Source organism: Corythoichthys intestinalis, chromosome 19 (genome assembly GCF_030265065.1).
Source record: "Corythoichthys intestinalis isolate RoL2023-P3 chromosome 19, ASM3026506v1, whole genome shotgun sequence".
In the NCBI taxonomy this organism is placed as follows: Eukaryota; Metazoa; Chordata; class Actinopteri; order Syngnathiformes; family Syngnathidae; genus Corythoichthys; species Corythoichthys intestinalis.
The window spans coordinates 3,756,199-3,783,962 of NC_080413.1; the positions used below are offsets into that span (position 1 = coordinate 3,756,199).

At 36.9% G+C, this 27,764-nt stretch overlaps 3 protein-coding genes across 5 annotated transcripts in view; all 3 read left to right on the top strand.

The window, feature by feature from the left end:
• The window catches only part of zc3h14 (zinc finger CCCH-type containing 14), a 47,960-nt gene extending 46,584 nt beyond the window's left edge, over positions 1-1,376 (top strand). Inside the window, exons 17-18 of one of the 2 annotated variants that reach the window (XM_057823337.1) lie at positions 32-400; positions 479-1,376. In XM_057823337.1, coding sequence (XP_057679320.1) covers positions 32-35 — 4 coding nt within the window. In that variant the 3' untranslated portion in view covers positions 36-400; positions 479-1,376. Of the gene's footprint in view, positions 1-31; positions 401-478 lie in introns of those variants that run through there. The other variant, XM_057823338.1, reaches the window with a different exon arrangement.
• Positions 394-19,825, top strand: batf (basic leucine zipper transcription factor, ATF-like). 2 transcript variants are annotated; one of them, XM_057823339.1, is made up of 4 exons: positions 394-518; positions 6,540-6,809; positions 9,303-9,407; positions 18,616-19,825. In XM_057823339.1, the coding sequence occupies exons 2-4, from the start codon at positions 6,747-6,749 to the stop codon at positions 18,820-18,822; spliced, it is 375 nt and encodes a 124-aa protein (XP_057679322.1). In that variant the 5' UTR covers positions 394-518; positions 6,540-6,746; the 3' UTR covers positions 18,823-19,825. The 2 variants fall into 2 exon arrangements, with proteins under 2 accessions (XP_057679322.1, XP_057679323.1); XM_057823340.1 differs by lacking the exon at positions 394-518 and adding an exon at positions 1,994-2,108.
• A 2,825-nt stretch (positions 19,826-22,650) lies between these two features.
• The window catches only part of flvcr2b (FLVCR choline and putative heme transporter 2b), a 37,313-nt gene continuing 32,199 nt past the window's right edge, over positions 22,651-27,764 (top strand). Inside the window, exon 1 of the mRNA XM_057823434.1 lies at positions 22,651-23,797. Coding sequence (XP_057679417.1) covers positions 23,213-23,797 — 585 coding nt within the window. The 5' untranslated portion in view covers positions 22,651-23,212. The remainder of the gene's footprint in view (positions 23,798-27,764) is intronic.

A 27,764-nucleotide genomic window follows, 5' to 3' on the forward strand; every position in this document is an offset into this window, starting at 1 on the left:
GCTAATGGAATTTTCATTTTCTCTCTCTTAGCTAACGAAGTCACGCCTCCATTTTGAGGAAAACGTCAAATGTACTGTCAACACTTGGGATGGATTTTATTTGTATTTACATTTATTTGTGGTGTTACATTTTTTTTGTTTTTTTTTGTTTTTGCTAAAGCTGTCAATTAAAATACTCAGTGGATGAACACAACTTCTGCTTTCCTATCTCAATTCAACATGGATGTTCTGTTTATGTAACATCACATATGATCGTGCTGGAATGTACTGTAGTTTGTTTTCATAGTTAACATTTTTCATGTGAATATATGAAAAGTTGTAACTTGAAAGTGTGCTTCCACTTTAGCTAAAAGCAGCTAACATTTCCCCACAGAGATCAACTTGAAGCATAAGCAAAAATGTGAGTGTACAATAGTGTGTTGTAAAATATAGTACATAATATTACTACAAAATAGTAACTATAATGATTGTTTTGTAGGATTGCCAAAGATTATAGTTCATCAATGCCAGAAAAACAGGTGAGCAAACCTGCCTAACAACAAGTGGAGCAGGAGTGTAATCGTATGACATGCTTGTTGAAATGTGATTTGGTGACCTTTTGATTCTGGTGGGGTGGGGGAGCGGTTAGCCACACTAAGCCACAGGTTGCTAACCGTCATATGCTATTGTTTAGCCAAAACTGGATTTATTACTTTATACATTCTTCACACAGCCGCTGGAAACAGAACTGTTGTTTAATTCATCCACACGCGACCGGAGATTGTTTTTTGATTGATTGATGATTTTACGACACGGCTGCTGAGCGCTGGTCCACATGGGAAACGTACAGTGCTGGCCAAAAGTATTGGCACCCCTGCAATTCTGTTAGATAATTCTCAATTTCTCCCAGAAAATGATTGCAATTATAAATTATTTGGTAGTAATATCTTCATTTATTTTGCTTGCAATGAAAAAAAAAAAAACAATAAATTTTTTAAAAATAATTATCCATTTACTAGGGCTGTCAAAATTATCGCGTTAACGGGCGGTAATTAATTTTTTAAATTAATCACGTTAAAATATTTGACGCAATTACCGCACATGCCCCGCTCAAACAGATTAAAATGACAGCACAGTGCAATGTTCACTTGTTACTTGTGTTTTTTGGAGTTTTGTCGCCCTCTGCTGGCGCTTGGGTGCGACTGATTTTATGGGCTTCAGCACCCATGAGCAATGTGTAATTATTGACATCAACAATGGTGGGCTACTAGTTTATTTTTTTGATTGAAAATTTTACAAATTTTATTAAAACGAAAACATTTAAGAGGGGTTTTAATATAAAATTTCTAGAACTTGTACTAACATTTATCTTTTAAGAACTACAAGTCTTTCTATCCACTGATCGCTTTAACAGAATGTTAATAATGTTAATGCCATCTTGTTGATTTGTTGTTATAATAAACAAATACAGTACTTATGTACCGTATGTTGAATGTATATATCTGCCTTGTGTCTTATCTTTCCATTCCAACAATAATTTGCAGAAAAATATGGCATATTTTAAAGATGGTTTGAATTGCGATTAATTACGATTAATTTTTAAGCTGTAATTAACTCGTTTAAAAATTTTAATCGTTTGATAGCCCTACATTTTACACAAAATGCCAAAAACCGGGCCGGCCAAAAGTATTTGCACCCTCAGCCTAGTACTTGGTAGCACAACCTTTAGACAAAATAACTGCGAACAACCGCTTCCGGTATCCATCAATGAGTTTCTTACAATGCTCTGCTGGAATTTTAGACCATTCTTTATTTACCAACTGCTCCAGGTCTCTGAGATTTGAAGGCTGCCTTCTCCTAACTGCCATTCTTTAGATCACTCTGCAGTTGTTCTATGGCAGGGGTCTCCAAACCGGTCCTCGAGGGCCGCTGTGGGTCCTGGTTTTTGTTCATACTGATCAAGCACAGACCTTGTTTTAATCAATGCGGTTTCTACTAAAACAAGCAGCACCTGACTGCAATCAACTGATTACACTTATATATGTGGTCTTGGTTTGTTGGAGTGAAATCCTGCACCCACTGTGGCCCTATGTGGAATAGTTTGGAGACCACTGTTCTATGGGATTCAGGTCTGGACTCATTGCTAGCCACTATAGAAGTCTCCAGTGCTTTCTCTCAAACCATTTTCTAGTGCTTTTTGAAGTGTGTTTTGGGTCATTGTCCTACCAGCAACAGCGTGTGAAAAGCTTGTGAAGAGTTACAGAAAACGTTTGGCCTCCGTTATTGCCAACAAAGGGTACATAGCAAAGTATTGAGATGAACTTTTGGTATTGACCAAATACTTATTTTCCACGATGATTTGCTAATAACTTATTTAAAAATCAAACAATGTGATTTTCTGTTTGTTTTTTTTTCACATTCTGTCTGTCATAGTTGAGGTTTAACTATGTTGAGAATTACAGGCCTCTCTAATATTTTCAAGTGGGAGAATTTGCACAATTAGTGGTTGACTAAATACTTATTTGCCCCACTGTATGTATCAACATTAGTTAATTATGACATGACATTCTCTTCAATGCAGTACATCTAGTGGATGCATAATGCAACCCCAATCTCTTAAACCATTTTCTAGTGCTTTTTGAAGTGTGTTTTGGGTCATTGTCCTGCTGGAAGACCCATGACCTCTGAGGGAGACCCAGCTTTCTCACACTGGGCCCTACATTAAGCTGCAAAATTTGTTGGTAGTCTTCAGACTTCATAATGCCATGCACACGGTCAAGCAGTCCAGTGCCAGAGGCAGTAAAGCAACCCCAAAACATCAGGCAACCTCTGCCATGTTTGACTGTGGGGACCGTGTTCTTTTCTTTGAAGGCTTCGTTTTTTTCCCCTATAAACTATGTTGATGCCTTTTCCTCAAAAGCTCTACTTTTGTCTCATCTGACCAGGGAACATTCTTCCAAAACGTTTTTGGCTTTCTTAGGTAAGTTTTGGCAAACTCTGACCTGGTTTTTATGTCTCTGGGTCAGAAGTGGGGTCTTCCTGGGTATCCTACCATAGAGTCCCTTTTCATTTAGACGCCGACGGATTGTACGGGTTGACACTGTTGTACCCTCGGATTGCAGGACAGCTTGAACTTGTTTGGATGTTAATCGAGGTTTTTTTGTCCACCATCCACACAATCTTTCGTTGAAATCTCTCATCAATTTTTCCTTTCTGTCCTTATCTAGGGAAGTTAGCCACAGTGCCATGGGCTTTACACTTATTGATGACACTGCGCACGGTAGACACAGGAACATTCAGGTCTTTGGAGATGGACTTTTAGTCTTGAGATTGCCCATGCTTCCTCACAATTTTGCTTCTCAAGTCCTGAGACAGTTCTTTGGTCTTCTTTCTTTTCTCCATGCTCACTGTGGTACACACAAGGACACAGGACAGAGGTTAAGTCAACTTTATTCCATTTTAACTTGCTGCAAGTGTGATTTAGTTATTGCCACCACCTGTTATGGGCCACAGTTAAGTAACAGGTGCTATTAATTACACAAATTAGAGAAGCATCACATGATTTTTCAAAGGGTGCCAATACTTTTGTCTGGCCCATTCTTGGAGTTTTGTGTAAAATTATTATTTTTTTCATTCTCTTTTGTGTTTTTTCATTGCAAGAAAATTAAATGAAGCTATTACTACCAAAGCATTTGTAATTGCAATCATTTTCTGGGAGAAATTGAGCATTATCTGACAGAATTGCAGTGGTGCCAATGCCTTTGGCCAGCACTGTAAATAAACAACGTGAAAAGACCATATGAGCTGAAAAACAGTACTACCTTTTGCCCAACCACTTGACCTACAGGCACGCTTGAAAAAACAAAAAATGCTGGCACCTGCTGTCCTACAGAGGGCGCCAAACTAAATCCCTTTATATAAAATATTGCCATCCAAGTCTCTCAATTTGCACTTTATGAATTTAATGATCTAAAAATAGAAGACACGGTTTAGTTAACAAACCTAATAAGATTACATACGATAAGATTTGTGCCTGCAGAATGTGTTGTACACATTCCACGTGTCAACTGGCTCCTTTTTGAAGCGGGTTTCCCCAAGTGAATTCGAAAAACACCCTTTGTCTGAATATGAATGGGCACCGATGCTGTGAAATATGAATGCTTTTATTTTCAAACTTTCCTTCTTGTTTTGTCGCCGTCCAACACTTTGATATTGTTCCTTGCGTCTTTGTTTGTGTAATCAGCTTTCCTCGAGTATATTGGCGTCCAAGCCTTGAAAATCCCTGTGATGGCAGAACATGTTTTTGTGTGGGAGGGCCGTTCTTTCTGCCAAGCGAAGCTGTTTTGCTCCTGTATTTCGTTTTTTTTTTTTTTTTTTTTTTTTGTCGTGAGAAAATCTTGTCCTTGCGCTGCCAAATGCTACCTTGCTATGGGTGGTGCATTTAAAATGAGTAACTAGTATTCATTTGTAAAGTATTATGAAGGCCTGGCAGTGGGTGATAATCTTTCAGCGCCATTGATGGCGATAGATGACCAATCTGTTTTGAACCGGGAGCCTTAAAATGGACGTTTATTGTAGTCATTGGCAGCCAACAACTGAAAGCATATACTTGCACTTTCATGGATTGTGTGGTATGGACCAATGAGTTAATTTGGCTTATGTAGTGAGCAGTTCAAATGCATAAAATGGGTTTTGGGGAAGCAGAGTTTCAATCTTGATGACAAAAATATATTTAATATGAAAAGAGGCAAATGTTAACTTATATACTCATAAGTTATTGAAATAAAAAAAAATAAGACAAAATATGGAGGAAAAGCAAAAGAACTTTCACAATTGTATTAAATAACATTAGCCGCATTCGTTAACTGTTGAAAATAAAATATTAAGTGAATGTGTCATATTACATAGTCATAACATATAAATAACACTGTCATAACAGCTATAAAAGTTCAAATGCTGTAAATTTGGCTTTTGGTCATACGTATTTAATATGAAAAGTATCAAATGTTAAGTTACATAGTTATAAAAAGTTTAAATGATTGGTTTTTTTTTTTAAGTTAGTGAAAAATATTAAAACGAAAACACAAAAGTGAGCTGTCACAAATTTATTAAAGGAATAGCAATTTCAGTCTTTTTATAGCCATATTTGATCAAAGCGATAAATGTTTCTTATTCTGTTTTCCAACAAAGTCGTAACACCTTAATAACACTGTAATAAGAGCTGTAGCAGTTCAAATGCCATAAAATGGGTTTTTGGGAAGCTGATTTTCAAATCTTGATGACAAAAATATCATGTTTAATTTGAAAAGTGACAAATATGAACTTAAATACTCATAAGTTATTTACATTAAAAAATGGGACAAAATATTGACAAAACAAAAGTGACCTGTCACAAATGTTTTAAAGAAATTATAGCCACATTTAACAACTTGAAAATAAAATTAATCAAGCGAATGTGTCAGATTACGTAGTCATAACATATTAATAACATCTGTAGCAGTTCAAACGCCATTAAATGGGTTTTTGGGAAGCTGTTTTTAAAATCTTGATGGGCAAAAATGTCATATTTAATATGAAAAGTGACAAATGTTAACTTTTATACTCATAAGTTATTTAAATAAATAAAAAATAGGGACAAAATACTGAGAAAACAAAACTGACCTGTCACAAATGTATTAACACATGTGGCTACAATTGCTTTAACTGTTGAAAATAAAATAGTTCAAGCGATTAATGTGTCCGATTACATAGTCATAACATATTAATAACACTGTAATAACAGCTGTAGCATGTGAAATGCCATGAAATGGGTTTTAGGGAAGGGGATTTTCAACCACGATGACAAAAGTGTCATCATAATTAATATAAAAAGTGGCAAATGTTAAGTTAGAATCTTTAAAGAGGTGATGTGTTATTGTTAAAGTTGGGACAAAATATTGAATTGAAAACACAAAAGTTAACTATCACAAATGGATAAAATGAATGACATTTTCAGTCTTTTTATAGCCACATTTGCACCGTTAATTATTAAAAAAAAAAAAAAAAAAAAAAAAAAAACGCGATTGTTTCCTGTTGCATTAATAACACTGTAATAACAGCTGTAGCAGTTCAAATGCCCAAGAATATAATTTTGGGAAGCTAATTTTCGAATCTTTATGCAAAAAAAAAAAAAAAAAACATATTTAATATGAAAACCAAAAGGGGACTTGAAGCAACTACCCAGACAGCCCAGCAGCTGGAAACCACGAACTCGCATATGTGAATATTAACGACTCAGTCATCTGCGACCAGTTTTGGGATGCCCGTTTTGTTCCCTTGAGGCTTTTACTCGAAACATTTTGCCCCTGCTGAGTTTCGTCTATTTCACCTTTTTGTGCACTGAGAAATAAGGGACTCTCCAACATGGCACTTGAGTGTTATTTTCATGAAATAGCAATGCTAAGCAGACTGCTTGTTTATTTTAATCAGTGTGTTGTTTTTCTGGACTTTTCCACCCTTTGATCTACTGTAATTCGACTTAACACTCCCCCTCACGTGTCCCCCTTCTGTTCTTTTACCAGAAACCACATCAGAAGCTTCTAATTAGACTGCGTGAGAGAGAGAGAGTGCAAGAGAGGGAGGAGTAAGAGAAAAGCAGCAGCAGATATACTACTCGTTGCAATTTCTATAAAGTGGTGCTCCCTCTCCTACACGCACTTCTGGTTGCAAAACAAAGCAGAAGTGGACGCCAGAGAGAAGTTTTGAGGTTGCCGCTGCTCGTGGCCGTCATGGCTCAGGGCTCCGACAGCAACGACGCGAGCTACAGGTCCCCGTCACCTGCAGGCAGGCAGGTAAGCGCAGTTTTTTGGGGGTTTATGGTTAAAAGTCAGTTTCATAGGCTTCTGCTGGTCTTGTCACGCTTTTCACACATGGACATTCGTGACTCGCCTCCAGTCCGGTGTGGGCTTGCCGTGAATTTAGCACTCGGGCTGACTGGCCTTTGTCATAGAGAAGAAGTGTGAATGACATAGTTGTCGGGAACAGTTTGTGTGGTGAGTAAAAGTGAAATTCAATTAACAATCAGAATATAACTCATTGACGTTGATAGCATGATTCAACGGGGATCAAATGATGGCTGCCAGGCTTCCCAGTCCGGATCGATATGACGTCTATATCCGTCAATGGCACTGAGACATCGTCATTCACTGACAGCCGTCAAAATGCCACGACGGTAGATCCGTGCAAGCCATGTTTTAAAGTTATTTAATATCGCCAAGTGGCATAAAAGGTAACACTCTGGACTCGTAGACAACAAATTTCAAATGAGACGCTGGTAAAAACTGTTTGATCAACAATTATCATTTATAACAAGAAAATGCTTGCAACATCTCAACATTACACAATGTGTTTCTTTTGAACAAAAAAATTACGGGCCACACTACATGATGTGGCAGTCCACATCTGGCCCGAATGCCTTGAGTTTGACACCTTGGTTTAGTGTTAGCTACATGGTGTTTGTAGTCCAATGCTAATTTTGTTTAAAATGTAATATAACAGTAAATAACATCTGATTAAAAAAAAAAAAAAAAAAAAAAAAAAAAAAATCACGATTAATAGCATGAGATAATTGCAATTGACTACAAAGGTACACTTTGAGAGACGCTTCTTCCTAAGCAGCTTCCTACTCGAGCTTTGCAGGTTAACAAATTCACACAGTTTAATGTTATGCTAACTCTGATGCAGGTCAGACTTTCAGTAGCAAAATTAGTGGTGTGTTCCCCAACTCCACAACATTGATGTTTTTTTACATTACTCACAGTGGCTACTACTGGCCGAAAACAAATTTCTACTATCTCTCCTCTTGTAAGGGGGCGGAGGAGGCAGCATGTTGTCGACATGTTGTTTGTGTGCGATTACTTACATTGTCATGCACACAAAGCCATAATAAATTCATAAGTAGTATTTACCGTAGTAATACTCTTACCCAATCTGTCAAGACGTCCCTCTTTTGGTCTTAGGTTTATCACCTCGGTAAATAGGTTAGTCATGACAGTCATAATGGACTTTTAATGCTACTTATAGCAAGGTAGCATTTACTGTATAGTGATTTATACAGGTAGAGTAGTAGTATATATAAGTCGCACACTTCAATTAAGCCTAAAAAAGGCTTGACTTAACAGAGCCATCAATGGCAGGAAATTAGTTGAATCCAACATTTGTTGCTTATCTTGCAATGCCATTAACTGTGCTAGACGTCCCATCCATTTGGACTGGGAGAGGCGAATAAACAATGTTCATCAATGTTCACGTCTAGTGCCGTCAATTCGTTAACAGTTGAAAAAGAAATGATTCAACCGATTGTTACATATTACATAGTCATAACATATTAATAACACTGTAATAGCACTGTAATAGCTGTAGCAGTTCAAATGCCATTAAATGGGTTTTTGAGAAGCTGATTTTCTTGATGACAAAAATGTCAGCATTTTAAAATGAAAAGTGGCAAATGTTGAGTTACATACTCATAAGAAGTTAATTATTGAAAAATAAAGTTAGTGACAAAATATTAAATTGAAAAAAAAATAAATAAAAGTGAACTGTCACAAAATGTATCAAAGAAATGGCATTTTCAGTGCTTTTATAACCACATTCGTTAAAACATTTTTGGACTTTCCCAGTCCAATTGGATGTTTCACACAGTCAATGGCAGCCAATGAGTCAACAAAGAAAATGCAAAAAATATCCTTTATTACTCAAGAGTTGTTGAAAATCAAATTTACATCATTTCAGCAAATGTTTGGTTACTTCTAGTAGTGTAAACACTAATAACTGAGCATCAATACTTTTGCCATCTCCGTTTCCAACATTTCAATATCGAAGACTTTGATACTTTTTGATACATTTGACAACCCTATTGGACTGTTAGTCCTATTTGAAAATTTGAAAATTGACTGATGGCTCCAGTACGTTAGCTGCTACATTTTTTGCTACATGTTTCAAGCTAACTTGTGATTCAAAATCTCTCATATAGTGAAAGTGGGTGTGGTGTGAGGGTTTGTCCGGGTTTTCAGTTAGACCAACTTACACCCTGTCGTGTGTCCCTTCAACGGTTCAGTTCCATTGAGTACAAAAGCGTTGAGTCAGCTTCGCTAGCCAACACGCGACTGAGGTAACAACTGGTGGGGAAGGGGTGCGTTGTGGTTATATACGAGCTATACTTTTTCGTTGTGTTCATTTAAGAAGTCGGGACGGTTCTCCTTGCCAACCCCTTGTATGTGTCACTGCGAATGTATGAGGTTGTGTAATATATTTTAGATTTTTTTGTTTCTTTTTTTTTTGCGCAGAGCTCGTCGGACGACGCAAAGAAGGCAATGCGGCGAGAAAAGAACCGTATAGCAGCGCAGAAGAGCCGGATGAGGCAAACACAGAAAGCCGACAGCCTCCACCTGGTGAGATGTCGAACTGCGCTTCTTGTTCTTTGGAGGCGGGGTCATCCTTGGGTGCAATTTCCTGAAGCTTCAAGGTGGCTAATCTGTTAAACATGACTTTGAAACGGTTAGCATCTGTGGTAGAGGTTTATGGATGGGATTTTGGAGTGCAACAACACATGTAGACAGACAATATAACAGAACTCACAATATCAGTCAGGGCAAGCTCATGAGTTCAGTACATTTTTAGATGTGCTGTGTACTTATTATTGCATTTATTATACAGGTTAATTAAAAAAGAATGTGCCAAAAACATTGCGGTATATTAAAAAAAAAATATAAAAACAATAACTGGCTGGATACAAGTATTGTATATAAATTCAAGTTTTTATTTCATGCTTTACAAGTACTCAATGTGACCACCACCAGCGGCACGGACATCAAACCGATATGACTTAATTTTTCAAAATTACTTCCTTGTTAAAAAGACTTTTAATTTTTATTAAATTAATAATTAATTATAATTAATTAATTAAAGTAAATTAATTATTTAAAAATTCAGTCAATTTCAATGATCTATAAATGAATGATGACTAAATTCTTTTTTAATCACCCTGTATATTATAGTTGTTATTAAAGATGTCCCGATTGATCGGGTCCGATCACGTCATTTTCAAAGTATCGGAATCGGTAAAAAAATATCGGACATGCCTTTTTTCAATATATATATATATATATATATATATATTTTTTTTTTTTTATTAAAACGTTTTCTAATTGTGGTTAACGTTACAGACAAAATGTCTTACACTCATCCAGAGTCTTTAGTTTTGGCTTAAAGTAGGGCTATCAAATTTATCGTGTGGGCGGTAATTAATTTTTAAAAAAATTAATCACGTTAAAATATTTAACGCAATTAACGCATGCGCTGCACGACCTACCCACGCATTGTTGCGTTCAATCTATAATGGCGCAGTTTTACCTATATATAGAGCTAAAAGGCAGCGTAAAATGAGTAGAGTGAATTTTGGCAGTCTTTGACGCCTTTTTTTAATTGGCTAAAGCCTCACAATTCCTCTCTCAACAATTAGAAATATCGTGGGAAGCAATGTGGGGAAGCAAGGTAGTAGTTGATCTTTTTCTTAACACCATATGTTTTTTCCCAACGCAGAGAAGATATATCAATTGGTGCCACTACGCACAGTCATGGTTGCACTTCCCATCATGCATTTGGGCAGAACAGTTAAATGGCTACAGTATCATTTACTGAAAGCTCAACAATTACACAAGATGGCAATATTTAGTCACAATATACAAAGTCACATTTATCCTTTAAGAATTACAAGTCTTTCTTTCCGTGGATCCCTTTCACAGAAAGAATGTTAATAATGTAAATGCCAACTTGAGGATTTATTTTCATAATAAACAAATACAGTACTCATGTACTGTATGTTGAATGTATATATTGGTCCGAGTTTTATTCATTTTTTTCTTAATGCATTGCCAAAATGTATATGATTGGGAAAAATTATCGGGAATGATTGGAATTGAATCGGGAGCAAAAAAAAAAAGCAATCGGATCGGGACATATCGGGATCAGCAGATACTCAAACTAAAATGATCGGGATCGGATGGGGAGCAAAAAAACATGATCGGTACAACCCTAGATGTTATATATTAAAGCAACAATTGGTAACTTTTCAGTTTTGGTCGATTATAGCGATGCCGGTGGACAAACGCGGTAGTGTTTTGCCTCAAGCAAGACTGTGTTTCCCATGAGGACCAGCATTGTGTTTCCCACAAGGACCAGCGCACATCTGCGCAGTGTCGTAAAATCATCAATCAATTAAAAATCAAAATGGGCCAATTTTTATTTGTTTATATCCTGGTAGCCTCTATTTTTTTCCTCCTCAGACAAAACTTTTTGTCTCTTTTGTTGCTCAGCCATCTTTGCAGAATTTCCTCGAAAACGTCTGCATCGACTTCCGTCTTTATAATGAATGGGTAAAGGGGGAAGTGACGTATGCCGTAAAGCAGTCAGCACAGTTGTAGTTTTTTTTTTGTGTGGCATGGTTCCCGCCACCCTCAAAGTTAATTAGTGCAGGTGAAAGCGATACAGACCAGACTTGTTAATGTTACTTTTAAAAAGTAATTAATTACAGTTACAAATTACTTCTCCCAAAAAGTTGTTGAGTTAGTAACGCTGTTACCTCAACTTAAGAGTAATTAGTTGGCAAATGTATAAACCATGGCAAAGTAACTGGAGTTACTTTTCATGGTTTATACATTATTATAGTATGACCCATTCTATACGTCTTTCACATCAAATATGTTTATATCAATTGATTGAATTGAACCGTTTTTTTTTTTGGTTTTTTTTTCATTCCAAAAAAAAAAACCTAGGGCATACTATGTGAAGTTCAAAGGGTTTTTGGGACAATAGGCCCTAGCCTAAATGTTTACCCTCAATTTAACTAGACACAGGCACATTGCAGATATTGCGATACCCAGATTGTAACCTTTGCTATGTTTGGAAGTCATTTAATATTGTGAATCGACCGTTAAAGTTGTTTAAATTGCTCCTGTTATTGCATTAGTTCCCTTCTGTCTACTTAGGGCTGTCAAACGATTAAAATTTTTAATCGAGTTAATTACAGCTTAAAAATTAATTAATCGTAATTAATCGCAATTCAAACCATCTATAAAATATGCCATATTTTTCTGTAAATTATTGTTGGAATGGAAAGATAAGACACAAGATGGATATATACATTCAACATACGGTACATAAGGACTGTATTTGTTTATTATAACAATAAATCAACAAGATGGCATTAACATTATTAACATTCTGTTAAAGCGATCCATGGATAGAAAGACTTGTAGTTCTTAAAAGAAAAATGTTAGTACAAGTTATAGAAATTTAATATTAAAACACCTCTCAATGTTTTCGTTTTAATAAAATTTGTAAAATTTTCAATCAAAAAATAAACTAGTAGCCCGCCATTGTTGATGTCAATAATTACTTACACAATGCTCATGGGTGCTGAAGCCCATAAAATCAGTCGCACCCAAGCACCAGCAGAGGGCGGCAAAACTCCATAAAACACAACAAGTGAGCGTTTCACTTTACTGTCATTTAAATCTGTCTGAGCGGGGCATCTGCGTTAATTGCGTCAAATATTTTAACGTGATTATTTTTAAAAATTAATTAACGCCCGTTAACGTGATAATTTTGACAGCCCTACTTTTGACATATGAAAATTTTAAAACTGTTTTATCATTTAAAGATAGATTCAAGTCAAGATTTTGCCAATTTATTTTAGATCAAAAGTGACTTAGGTTTGCTACAACAGAGCCTTTCCTTAGAAGTCTACTGTTTTAAGATGGCGGCTGTTATCTAACGCCGCCGAGTCTTTCATTTCGCATCTAGTTCTATATACATGTGATATCTGCTGTAGTATCATGTGGGCGTAGTTTGTAGGCTGTTGGCTGCAGTCAGGTATTATTGGAGCCACGTAGCATCACGTTTGCAATATTCGACCAAATTGCAGTAACGCACTAACGCACCCTTCAGTAATGGTAACAGTGTTGCAAAGACGAGAACAGTAATTAGTTCGATTACTCAACATTGGAAAAAAAATAACTTCGTTAGTAACGCCGTTATACTCTAACGCTGATATTAACAACACTGATACAGACACCCTCAAGATATGAAAGAGGTGTCATTCCACTAGTTGTCAGTCGATATATCACAAACGTTATGAAAAGTTATCTAGTGTTGCTTTAAATTATAGACAATAATACTTAAAAGAATTATAAACTTGAATTTGTCAAATTTTTATTGTGGGGAAAAAAATCACATATACTAACAAATAAAAAAATATATACATTTAATGGAAAATAAAATAAATTTGTAAAGCTTATTAAATAATGTGAATATTTAGTTTTTAATTGAATTACAAAAAAAAAAAATACAGTATATATATATATATATATATATATATATAATTGTAAAAATTCCGGGACAACATGGAGTGACTTAAACATAACTCAAAATATCTTTCGGCCTAACATCCACCACTTTCTGGTTTGTAAAATTACTGCTTCTAAAATGAAAAAACCCATACAAATATGGTATAATTTAGTACAGTAGAACGTGATCTTCCCTTGTAAACTACCCTTCCAACTTGACAACTCGGAATTTTCTTTTTTCCCTTTTACATAATGCTACCTGACCATGTGGCGATGTGTCATGGCTTCTGTCGGGCGGCGCACTTGGTCGCCGCTCGCAGTGTTTGCGCGAATAAATTAGCACGTGTGGGCATCAGTATCCAGCACCTCCCTTGCAAACGAACTGTCAGAGAAGAAGAGAGGACTGTAAGGGTCTCGTGATGTCGGAGGATGTAGGTGAAGTTAGTATTAAGCTAATAAGCGAGTGTTTTTGATTTATCGTTTAATATCATGTGCTATACATTTGATGAATTCTGAATTAAAAATCGATACGGTAGTCAACACAAATATTTTGAAACTAGTAATAAGAAAATATAAACGCATATTTGAGGTTTGGGGTTCACAGATTTTTGTGTGAATTTTTAGGGGTGTCAACACTTTTTAGCCATTGACTGGGGTAGACAGCAGTGATTATTGATTGCTCTCAGGCGTCCCAGTTCTAATGGATTAGAAATTTTATCGCTGTCCATAGGCGACAATGAGCTAATGCGCAGGTTAAATAATTAGCATTTAGACTTAATTGCCATTAATCCCATTCTGTGTCGTAATGAATTCAAATGTAATATTCAGCACGTTTATTTTAAATATACTGTCATATTCATGAAGTATTATTCTATATTAACTCACATTGACTTCATGTGAGATTGAGATTATTTGCAATTAATCGCGTTCTGTGTAGTAACAGATTTAAAAATAGAATATAGCACATTTTTTTAGTTTGAACTTACCATTATTTTAAGGAAATGTCACTTTGACCCCAAACTTTTGAACCGTAGTGTATCACATGGGATTGTACATAAAGTAAAATCCCATCATTATGTACAATCCCGTATGACACACTACGGTTCAAAAGTTGTCTGGGACGACGTGGCTCAGTGGTAGTGTAGTTGTTCCCCAAGCCAGCAGTTGTGGGTTCGATTCTCCCCCGTGATGAACTTGTCTTCGTATCTTTGAGCAAGATACTGAACCCCACGTTACTCCTGGTACTGTGTCACCAGTAGGTACATGAGGAGACAGTGAGGGGTCAAAGCGACCCCAAACTTTTAAACGGTATTGTATATATGCGCAGTTAGAATAATTAACTGAGTGGTTAATTAAGATTAATCGCATTCTGTACAATAATATATTAAAAAGCAGCATTTAGCACATTTCATTTTACTGCTGTCATATCAAGGAAATATTTATCAATATTAACTCACCATGAATGGGCCATTAGAATAATTAACTGTGAGATTAATTGAGATTAATCGCATTCTGTATAGTAGTGAATTTAAAAGTAGTATACAGCACATTTTTATTTTCAATTTACTATCATATTCAGGAAATATTCATCTATATTAACTCACCATAATGCGCCTTTAGAATAAATAATTGTGAGATTAATTGAGATTAATTGCATTCTATGTAGTAATGAATTTAAAAGTAGTATACAGCACATTTTTATTTTCAATTTACTATCATATTAAGGAAATATTAATCTATATTAACTCACCATAATGTGGCATTAGAATAATAAATTGTGAGATTAATTGAGATGAATCGCATTCTGTATAGTAATGAATTTCAAAGTAGTATACAGCACATTTTTATTTTCAATTTACTATCATATCAAGGAAATATTAATCTATGTTAACTCACCATAATTTGCCTTTAGAATAATTAACTGTGAGATTGAGATTAATCACATTCTGTGTCGTAATGCATTTAAAATGAGTATTTAGCACATTTTTATTTTAAAATTCACTGTCATATTAAGGAAATATTCATCTATATTAACTCACAATGAGTTAACGCACAGTTAAAATCACTGCGAGATTAATTGCGATGAATCGCCTTCTGTATATTAACAAATTTTAAAATAGTATATAGCACATTTCTTATTTTATGTTTACAGTCATAATAAGGAAATATTAATTAACTCACAATAATGTGGCGGAAAAGAGGTAGCAGTTTATCAGTCTGAAAATTATGTTATACATTACATAAGATATACAGGAAATTCTTTATCAAAGAGTGCCCCTGCACAGTGCCCTCACAGTTTCTAGTTTCATGCTTCCACCAACTAAACAGGAAGGTGTATTTTCCCACACAGACTTCCTGTCGTCACCTTATAGTAGTATTTTCTGTAGAAAGCTCACGTCATAGCCTTTTACATAGGAGGGCAAACGCTTCTTGTAAAGGCGTGAACGCGGCGGCCGGGCTCGCTATTCGCTTAAATGACGCATTCGCCGGGGATTTGCCCGCTGCTCGTGCGGACTCTCAGATACGCGAGATAAAAGTTTGTTGTGGGACGCTGACCTTTTTTTTTCCTACGAGCTCAGTGGAAGATTTCTCCCACTCGGCAACCTCTTGCGCGATGTGCTTCACATCAAAGCTGATAAGTAAGTCACCTGAGGTGTTTTTTTTTCACATGTACTGGTGGGAAATGTCTAAATGTTGGGTAATTTTGCAGCTTTCCGTTAGGGGTGGGTATTAACAAGGGCGTGGGTTTGGTCTCAGCATTATAACAGCATAACCTGCATGTGCACTTTTTGCTGGGGACGGGACATTTATTAGACCAAAAAAATTGGGGCAAAGGGAGTCAGGGCTACATTTCTCATGAATATGAGCCTAATTAATTGATTGGCTAAACGATCAATACAAAACTGGAAAAGTAGTGAAGTACAAAGTACAGATACCTGCTGTAAAATGTAGTGAAGTAAAAAGTAGCACTTCGTATTTGTATTTAAGTAAAGTACAGCATAGACTTCATCACCTATTGACATGACACGGGAAACGGGGCCGATTCGTATGGGGCCTGTTTTCAAAAACTTCAAATATTTACAAAACCAAAGCTGCTACCGACCTAAAACCAAAACAGGCACCTACCTTAGCCGTATATGAGTTTCCGTGAGCAGCGGCATAAAAAAAATTCAAAGTCCTTCCCTTATAAAATCCTGATTAATTATTTTCTATATAAGTATAACAACACTTAAAATGGCTATAAAAGTCTCAGATTTTACACTAGATACACAAACATCACCAACTGCAGAGATAAACACCCAAAACATCACTGCTGTAGAAGAGATCAGCATGGAGGAATGGGCCAAAATACCAGCTACGGTGTGTGAAAAGCTTGTGAAGAGTTACAGAAAACCTTTGGCCTCTGTTATTACCAACAAAGGGTACATAACAAAGTATTGAGATGAACTTTTGGTATTGACCAAATTCTTATTTTCCACCATGATTAGCAAATACATTCTTTAAAAATCAAACAGTGTGTTTTTCTGTTTTTTTTTTTTTTTTCACATTCTGTCTCTCATGGTTGAGGTTTACACATGTTGACAATTACAGGCCTCTCTAATCTTTTCAAGTGGGAGAACTTGCACAATTAGTGGTTGACTAAATACTTATTTGCCCCACTGTATGTCACTAACTCCATTTATGTCCAGCTTGAATCTTTTACATCCATTCAAAAGTGAGACAAAATAATGTATGTATAAGCATTTATTAATGCTCATGGCAGTGTCATGTCATAATTATGAGGGTCTTATGACAGTCTTATGGCGTCACTGTCAAATAAAGTCTTACCAAATACCATAACTAGCCATTAATGAAAAAACTGAAACAGTAACTGAAGAAATAATTAGCACAGAACATGAATTTTAATTGTTATTTGCATCTGTAGCGCTGTAATGCATGTTAGGAGGCATGTTGGATGACAACATTGTTGACAGCAGGTGGCTGCAGAGGTTGACTGTCCCCCTTAAGGAAGCAGTGATGGCCAAATGAAGCTTTGTGAAGCTTTCCAGCCAATTGGTTCAAAGCTTCATGGTGGTTCATCTGGTCTTATGACAGTCTTATGTGCCACTGTCAAATAAAGTGTTACCAGTTTATATCTTTTGGTGTAAATATCCCATAATACAGTGAGGACAGCTGCGGCTTATTGTCCAGCGCGGCTTATCTTTTAACAAATGCCGTTTTTGTGTCAAATGTAGTGGGTGGCGGCTTATAGTCAGCTGCGCCTTATAGTCCCAAAACTACGGTAAGTACATAATTATGATAACAAATTACAACATTTATTTTTTAGAAAAAAAGGGGGAAAAAATGGCAAAATCTTAAATTGTAAGATAAATAAATAAATAAATAAATAAATAAATATAACGAAAATATTTATGTGAAAAAAGGAGGAAATTATTTAAAAAACTGTTTATGTTCAATTTTTATTTAGTTTTACATTTTTATATATTTTAAATTAACTTTAGAATTCCTAATTTTATCAGTTTTTATTTTCAAATTGATACTACTTTTAAGTACTTATGTATTCCTCCAATGCTTCATGTATATTTGTTCAATGTGAATACAAGCAACAAGAAGTTCCCCCCAAATTTTTAATGAATTTATTTGTATAATTACTGTAGTTAAAAGCTGTTTTAACGTCTCAATAAATTAAAATTGACAATAACACTAAGATTCCACAAGGTGACGCCAAAGTAAGTCTTATTATCGCTTCGTTTGCGGTCAACAAGAGTGTCCAAATAAAACAAAAAGAAAGAAAAAATTGCAATGAATTAAAATTAAAATAAGTGTTGAAATAATTTCCAAACAAAAAAATCATGTAAATGAAAATGCATCTATAAAATCTGCATAAATATTTTCTTAATAAAGGACATGTAGTTATTTAACTATATATCTATTGAATTGTATAATTAACAAACATGGTTCCTTGGTGGTTAAAATAGGGAAGCATCTTGCACGGGTGTAAAGTGTTTCAATGGAAGTCTTTTTATTTCTTATCAGGGCAGTTACTGTGGTCAAACGTGTTGTTTCTTGACTGAAAACAGGAAATGTGTGTTCATGTGGAGATAAAAGCTCCGCCTATTGCTTGCGTTGCCGTAAAACTGGAATTAACACAAACTCAGGGGGAAGAAAAAAAGGACTAACACCGGAAATCGAATCTAAATCTTAATAACACTGACTACATGAGTAGCTAACTTACAACCTTATGTTCCTCCAGGAAAGCGAGAGCTTGGAGAAAGAAAACGCGGCGCTGAGGAAGGAAGTCAAACAGCTGACAGAGGAAGCCAAGTATCTCACATCGGTTCTGAGCAGCCACGAACCCCTCTGCGCCGGCCTTACCCCGACCACCACTGACCTCCAGTACCCGCCTAACCATCACGGCGCGTACCACCAGCACATCGCCGTCCCACACTACCAGCACTGACCCACACACTCCGGACGATTGCCATAAATGGGATCAAGTCGGCGCACCAAGAACTGGCAAGAATTAGGTACACCTGAACGACCACAAAATGGCCGTCAGTTGAAACTACTATGTGAAGTGAGACTCTAATGGTGTTCCACAAGGTTCTACACAAAGTCCACACATTTTGTTTTACATTATTTTCTTTATATAAATGTCGATTCATTTGATAATCGACTACTATTCCATTAATTGTGGCAGCCCGACTCAACATAAATATCATAATTGCTTACTGTTGGAATAAAAACTAAAATGGGGTTCCACAAGACACGACCTTAGGTCCACTTTACATATTGTCAATGTCAAACTGACTTGGCTTTCTAATATGAAGACTAGATAATATTTTTGTTTATTATTATGAATCATAAAGCTTAGGCGTACCTAATTTTGTGTCCTCTAATTGCCAATTTTTACATCCCACAGTCTTTGTTTACACTGCAAAAAAAAAAAAAACATTTCAGGTGATTCATTTGTAAATTGCTTATTTTTCTTTGTCTTTTTGTTTATTTTTTGTTGTGTAAATGCAGACCTAAGAAAGCTCAGGAGATTTTTTTTGTTGTTTTTTTGACCGATTTGATTGTTTGACAAAGCGAATGTAAGTTGAGCCAAAGTTTGTACGAGAGGAGATATTTATTAAATGTTCAAATGCCAAATTGTGAGTTTTTATTTTGTCTAGTTTACTTCAATTTTTTATTTTTATTTGCCCTTTATAGAGCACACATTGAACTCATTGGCTGCCATTGACGGCGCTGGACGTTTCATTATGACTGTGAGTGGCTGGCAGGGAATGATTGCTGCCAACCCTCCCGGTCGAAGTGAATTGGACATCAAGCGCCATGAATGGCATTGAAGCGTGAGCTTGTCAGCCCAGTTTGAGTGAATTGGACGTCTTATTTAGTTTAAAACAAAACAAAAAAAAAAACTTTATTTTTTAAATGTAAATTTTATTTTGATTTCATTTTATGAAAAAAACCCCAAAAGAGAAAATACCGTATTTTTCAATAAATTGTGTATTCGGTTTTTGTTTTATATAATTTTTTTCTTATATATAAAATACAAAAAAATAGCTAAAAAATGAATGAATACATATTAATAATTAATATGTAATTAATAATAATAATAATACTATATACAGTGGTATGAAAAAAACCTTTTGGAATTTTTCATTTTTGCATGTGATCTGATCTTTGTCAAAATCACACAGATGAAAAAACGGTGTCTGCTTTACCTAAAACTACTCAAACATTTATAGGTTTTCATATTTTAATGAGGATAGTATGCAAGCAATGACAGAAGGGGGGAAAATAAGTAAGTGAACCGTCACATTTAATATTTTGTCCCCCACTTTGGCAGCAGTAACCAGCCAGACGCTTCCTGTAGCTGCAGATCAGTCTGGCACATGGATCAGGACTAATCTTGGCCCATTCGTCTCGACAACACTGCTGTAGTTCAGTCAGATTCCTGGAATGTCTGGCATGAATCGCGGTCTTTGGGTCATGCCATAGCATCTCAACGGGGTTCAAGTCTGGACTTTGACTTGGCCAATCCAGGACGTGTATTTTGTTCTTCTGAAACCATTCTGAAGTTGATTTACTTCTGTGTTTTGGATCATTGTCTCGTTGCGGCATCCATCCTCTTTTTAGCTTCAACTGTTTGACATACGGCTTCGGGTTTTCCTGCAAAAAATCCTGATAAACTTTTGAATTCATTCTTCCATTAGTGATTCCAAGTTGTCCACGCCCTGAGTGAGCAAAACAGCCCCAAATCATGATGCTTCAAAGTGGGGATGAGGTGTTGATGAGCTGTTCCATTTTTCCTCCACACGTGACGTTGTGTACCCCCAAACAATTCAAGTTTCATCAGTCCACAAAATATTTTGCCAAAACTTCTGTGGAGTGTCCAAGTGCCTTTTTGCGAACATTAAACGAGCAACAATGTTTTTTTATTAAGATAGCAGTGGCTTCCTCCGTAGAGTCCTCCCCTGAACACCATTCTTAGCCAGAGTTTTACATACAGTTGATGTGTGCAGAGAGATATTGGACTGTGCCAGTGATTTCTGTAACTCTTTAGCAGACACTCTATGGTTCTTTTTTTTACCTCTCTGAGTATTGTGCGCTGAACTCTTGGTGTCATCTTTGGTGGACGGCTACTCCTTGGCAGAGAAGGAACAGTGCCAAACTCTCTCCATTTGTTGACAACTTCTCTAACTGTCGATTGATGAACGTCCAGACTTTTAGAAATGTTTTTTTTATCCTTTCCCAGCTTTATACAAATCAACAATCCGTGATCGCAAGTCTTCAGACAGCTCTTTTGACCAAGCCATGATGCACATCAGACAATGCTTCTCATCAAGACAATGCTTACCAGGTGTGTGTTTTATAGTAGGCAGGGCAGCTTTAAACCTCTCATCAGTGATTGGGCACACACCTGACTTAAATTATTTGGTTAAAACTGGTTTCAATTGCTCTTTAAGTCTCCTTATCACACACCTGACTTAAATTCTTTGGTAAAAACTGGTTTCAATTGCTCTTTAAGTCTCCATAGGCAGAGGGTTCACCCACTTATTTTCTCCCTTCTGTCATTGTTTGCATGCGATCCTCATTAAAATATGAAAAATAAATGTTTGGGTGGTTTTAGTTAAAGCGGGGGCTGTTTTTACATCTGTGTGATTTTGACAAAGATCAGATTACATTTGATGGTGATTTTTATGCAGAAATGTGACAAATTCCAAAAGGTTCAGATACTTTTTTTATCCCACGGTACATTTGTAAATGGATGAAGAAAACTGAATTTACACACAGTTTGAACATAGCCAATTTGCCAAATTGATTTCTGGCATCAATAAAAGACTTCATCTTCAAGTCTTTTACGATCCAAATGAGGTTATTTATCCACCCTCTACATGTGTTTGGAATTATTTTTCATTTTGAAGTATCAGACAGCATTAGAACCAGTCACAAGATCAGATCCAAACCAGTATTCATATGTGTTTTATGTACCACGGTGCTTTTCAACTGCTTAAAATCAAACCAATAAGCAAACATGTCTGCTGAGTGGGACTAATTCTTTTTGACAGTAACAGATGATAGTAACAGAGCATCATGTAATTTGTGAATAGGGCATTTCTTGAGGAGGTACCAGCAGTGCTCACTTTAATACATACAATATGATTTGGTCATAGACTTCATAATGTATTGACGGGTCAGATCAGTCATGCATTAAAATAAAATTTAATATTAAAATATGAAATCCTATAAATATTTGGGTGGTTTTAGTTAAAGCAGGCACTGTTTATATATCTGTGTGATTTTGAAAAAGATAAGATCACATTTGAATTTGATGGTGATTTCATGCAGGAATGTGAGAAATTCCAAAAGGTTCAGATACCACTGTACCCTATTTTTATTTAAAATGTTTTTTTTTTTTCAATTTGATTTTTTTAATTTAAAAAAATATATACAAAACAATAAATTAATGATTAATCACTTTGAAATAATTCTAATTGAGGCTATATGTATCACACAATATTCGCCAGTTCTTCAAGGGGTTAATGTTTTGAAAAAAAATTAACTGTCATTTTTTATACTATTATTTTCAAATTATTTTTTGACGCGACTACTCTCGTCCTTCCTTCATCATTATTTTTCATTCAATCGTCCTTACCTTACAAAAATTTCCAGCAACAACAAAGTAACATGAAAAAGTGCACTAGCCAAAAATGCCACTAGATGGAGCGCGCATATTTAATTATTCAAAAACTTACTTTTTACTCTCCTTTAAAATACACACAGTAACTTCCGGTCAGCACGCGCAAACTCTAATTACCCGGATGTCTTTGAACTCCAAAATGGGTTAACAATGACATTCGTGTTTAATGTCGCCCGTGTTTCCCGTTATTTGGACCACTCGTGACTCCTCTTCGACCAGTTATAACACCACCCCCGTCCCCCGGCAAAAGCGCTTGTAGGTCCGGGTTGGTCCGTAGTGGGTGGACGGTGTCAGTCTTTCCTCCACGTGTTGACACTCGGGAAGGAAGAGCCAAGAAAGGGGAGGGGGGGGGGGGTCATACTGTACACCGCTACTGAGCTTATCTGCCTCACTTGACTGCCTCCTGGCTCGAAATTCACGCCGATATTTTTGCAACTTGTACCCGCCAGAGTTCAAATTCGACCCCAACGACGACGTCCTTAAATACGGACGCTAAGTTCGACTTGGCGTACAATTCCTTCCCGAATTAAAAGTTGTCCCCGGTGACAACGTCTTAAAGATAATTCCAGTCGCTTTTATTCGAGCCTCCTATGTGCTGTTTTGCCTGGACCGAGCGACTAAATCACGAACCGACCAGCTCACCATGAGCGGGGAGCCAGAGGAGAAGAAGCCCGGCGAAGAGCAGCATGACCCGGACAAGCGCGCCAAGCTTGAGTCGGGGGAAGAACCGGAGAGTCTCCAGCGGCTCGGCGGTCCGAGTGAGCCGGGCACGAGCGACAAAGTGTGGGAGACGCGCTTGTACAAACGCCGCTGGGTTATGGTGCTTCTTTTCAGCTCGTACTCGCTGTGCAACTCCTACCAGTGGATCCAGTACGGCATCATCAGCAACATCTTCATGGAGTTCTACCAAGTGGACGCTTTCACCATTGACTGGATGTCCATGATCTACATGCTGACCTACATCCCATTCATCTTCCCAGTGACGTGGTTGTTGGACAAGAAGGGTCTGCGGGTGGTGGCCTTGGCCGCCACAGCGCTCAACTGCGCCGGGACGTGGCTGAAGGTCGGCAGCGTCCAGCGCCACCTGTTCGCCGTCACCTTCTTGGGGCAGTTCTGCTGCTCCTTGGCTCAGGTCTTCATCCTCGGCATGCCGTCCAGGATCGCATCCGTGTGGTTTGGGTCCAATGAGGTGTCCACAGCTTGCTCCATAGGGGTCTTTGGGAACCAGGTGAGTTAAATATTCACCTATTTGTAAATTTTTAGGGGAGTGCCATAAGCGGATTTTAGGGGGGGACCCCCGGTGGCCGAAAAGTGTCATTGCATGAAATTGACTGTCATATATATATATATATATATATAAGTTGTAGGGCTGTCAAAATTATCGCGTTAACGGGCGTTAATTAATTTTTTAAATTAATCACGTTAAAATATTTGACGCAATTAACGCAGATGCCCCGCTCAGGGAGTTTTAAATGACAGTACACATTGAAACGCTCACTTGTTGTGTTTTATGGAGTTTTGCCGCCCTCTGCTGGCGCTTGGGTGCGACTGATTTTATAGGCATCCATGAGCATTGAGTAAGTAATTATTGACATCAACAACGGCGGGCTACTAGTTTATTTTTTGATTGAAAATTTTACAAATTTTATTAAAACAAAAACATTAAGAGGGGTTTTAATATAAAATTTCTCTAACATGTACTAACATTTTTCTATTAAGAAATACAAGTCTTTCTATCCATGGATCGCTTTAACAGAATGTTAATAATGTTAATGCCATCTTGTTGATTTATTGTTATAATAAACAAATAGTCCTTACGTACCTTATGTTGAATGTATATATCCATCTTGTCTTATCTTCCCATTCCAACAATAATTTACGGAAAAATATGGCATATTTTATAGATGGTTTGAATTGCGATTAATTGCGATTAATTACGATTAATTAATTTTTAAGCTGTAATTAACTCGATTAAAAATTTTAATCGTTTGACAGCCCTAATAAGTTGTAAAGCAATAAAACTGCAACAAAAATGAATAAAATGAACCCAAAAATATATTTTTATAATGGGTCAAACTATTTTTCGAATTGATCATGTGACTAGCACCTTAAACGGTCATTTGCTTTACATATAATTTTCAACAAAAAAAAATTAGGTGAGGGCAATTTTATTTTTCAAATGATTTTTTTCTTTGATTGAAGCAACTTTTTTAGGGACTGAATGTTTTAGACACAAATGTCCTACCCATGATATGGCCCAAACACAAAAAGGATTGCTTCAATCAAAGAAAACTTTTTCAATTAAAAATTAAGTGTTCAAATGCAAATTTTTCAATTTCAAATATTTTTTCTAAGGCTGTCAAACGATTAAAATTTTTAATCGAGTTAATTACAGCTTAAAAATTAATTAATCGTAATTCAAACCATCTATAAAATATGCCATATTTTTCTGTAAATTATTGTTGGAATGGAAAGATAAGACACAAGATGGATATATACATTCAACATACGGTACATAAGGACTGTATTTGTTTATCATATCAATAAATCAACAAGATGGCATTAACATTATTAACATTCTGTTAAAGCGATCCATGGATAGAAAGACTTGTATTTCTTAAAAGAAAAATGTTAGTACAAGTTATAGAAATTTTGTATTAAAACCCCTCTTAATGTTTTCGTTTTAATAAAATTTTTAAAATTTTCAATCAAAAAATAAACTAGTAGCCTGCCATTGTTGATGTCAATAATTACTTACACAATGCTAATGGGTGCTGAAGCCTATAAAATCAGTCGCACCCAAGTGCCAGCAGAGGGCAGCAAAACTCCATAAAACACAAGTGAGCGTTTCACTGTACTGTCATTTAAATCTGTCTGAGCGGGGCATCTGCGTTAATTGCGTCAAATATTCTAACGTGATTAATTAAAAAAATTAACGCCCGTTAACGCGATCATTTTGACAGCCCTAGTTTATAGATCTATTTTTGGTAATATGTGTTTGAACAATTTGTTAAGAGCATTGTAAACAGTTGAAACAAAATACAATACTTTAGGACTTTTTGGATATTTTTTGGGGGGAACTTAAAGACTTAATTCCGACTTAAGTGGAACTTTGGTTCATGTCGCCAGCGTAGGAACAGAACTCTTTCTTAACCCGGGGAGTACCTGTAGTAATACTATAGTACCGGAGAAGCACTCAAAGCTTAATTCTGCCTAAGCAGTCAAATTCAAAGTATCAATATATTTTTTACCTGTGTGACCTTTGACCCTTCTCAGCATATCACCTACCCTACGAATTTAAGTTGAATAGGCTAATCCGTTACCAAGTTATGGACAAAATCATTTTCGGACCTCGGTGACCTTTGACCTCTTGACTCCCAAATTGAATCCCTCTGCTGTTTCATATTACAAACATCCTGCAAGTTTGATGATAACTAAAGCTCCCACACTTTTGACATTTTTTGCTTTTCCTTGGTGCTTTTCGCCATATTTCTGAACTGTGTGACCTTTGACCCTTTTTCTTATCAGCATATCACCTACCCTTCGAATTTGAGGCGAATAGATTAATCCGTTATCAGGTTATGACCAAAATCATTTTTGGACCTCGATGACCTTTGACCTCATGACTCCAAAATGTAATCCTTCTTCTATTTCATATTACAAACATCCTGCAAGTTTGATGATAACTAAAGAGCGATTGCTCCCACACTTTTGACATTTTCTGCTTCTTCTTGGTGCCTTTCTCTTCGCTTAAGTCGGCTTCTTCGTCCCTACCTCTATATTCATGCATGGTTGAAATCAAATATGTCCGCCGCCTTTGTATTCTTCCTGTACTTACGTGACGTCAGCGCGTTGTGCCGCCTTAAAAGTAGTTTGGGCAAAACGTCATGCTTAGAGCTTGCAAAATGAAACAATTCCTCCAGGCGGAGGAAATTCCTCGATCAATTTTTAAAATCAAGCTACTCGAATTATTTGTGTAATTTCTGACTTGTGTGACCTTTGACCTTTTTTCTTCTCAGCATATCACCTAACCTACAAATTTGAGGCGAATAGGCTAATTCATTATCAAGTTACGACCAAATTAAGACCAAAATCATTTTCGGACCACTGTGACCTTTGACCTCTTGATTCCCACGTTGAATCCCTCTGCTGTTTCTTATTACAAACATCCTGCAAATTTGATGTTAACTAAAGAGCGATTAAAGGGATTATGTTGACCACAAATAGACACACATTTGGAATAGAATACTTAACAAAAATATACCCCCAAAAAATCATTCACTCAAAATGTAATAGTCAGACAACTATCGCCGTCAATGGCAGTGAACGGGTCAATAAGGAAAACTCTGGTCACAGTGACACATTAAGAGGTCCTATATTCCTTGAGTCCTTTTAACGTCAAGTCAAGCATCAGCACACAAAAAAGTCATTCATCCCGGCACGTCTTCCACTCTCACAATCAATGCGCCGATTGACTGCACTCTATCAGCCATTTTCAAAATTTCCACCACAAGTGCTGGGTTTGCTTTTTTAGCACCTTGTGACACCCCGAAGGCATTTCGCACGCCGCCGTCCGCCTCCTCGGACATCACTCTTGAAGAATCCTCACCGTCCTCTGATTCGCTTCCAACATGCCCAGGAACGACTTTTTCAAAAGCGCGCGTGGAAATTCCGCTTCGACGCTTTGTTTGCTCGCGGATCCGTCCGAGACTAAACTGTATCATCGGCGTTGGGTGATGTTATTCCTGTTCGGCGCAGTCTCGGCCAGCAACGCCTTTATGTGGCTTCAGTTCGGCATCATCGGGAATATTTTCACGAAGTTCTACCAGGTCGACGACGCGGCAATCGACTGGCTAGCCTTGGTTTACCTGCTCACGTACGTTCCGCTCATCCTCCCTGTGCTGTGGCTTCTGGACAACCGCGGCGTTCGGGACGTCCTACTCGCCGGATCGGCCTTCAACTGCATCGGCGCTTGGGTTAAAGCGGCCGCCGCCCGGCCGGATTTGTTCCCGCTGGCTTTTTTCGGGCAATTCGTGTGCTCGGTGGCCACCGTTTTCGTCTTGGGGATCCCGTCGTATATCGCCTCCGTGTGGTTCGGGGAGGAGGAGGTCTCCACCGCTTGTTCCATCGGAGTTCTCGGCAATCAGGTCGGGATGAGGCTTACAGTGTGCAGTTTGCTGGCTGTAGGAATTCAG

What these genes read in the sequence shown, in the direction of transcription:
- batf (XM_057823339.1), top strand. Translation starts at nt 6,747, where the DNA reads ATGGCTCAGGGCTCCGACAGCAACGACGCGAGCTACAGGTCCCCGTCA. An exon ending in CGTCACCTGCAGGCAGGCAG is followed by an intron (nt 6,810 to 9,302) that starts GTAAGCGCAGTT and finishes TTTTTTGCGCAG; the next exon opens with AGCTCGTCGGACGACGCAAA. An exon ending in AAGCCGACAGCCTCCACCTG is followed by an intron (nt 9,408 to 18,615) that starts GTGAGATGTCGA and finishes ATGTTCCTCCAG; the next exon opens with GAAAGCGAGAGCTTGGAGAA.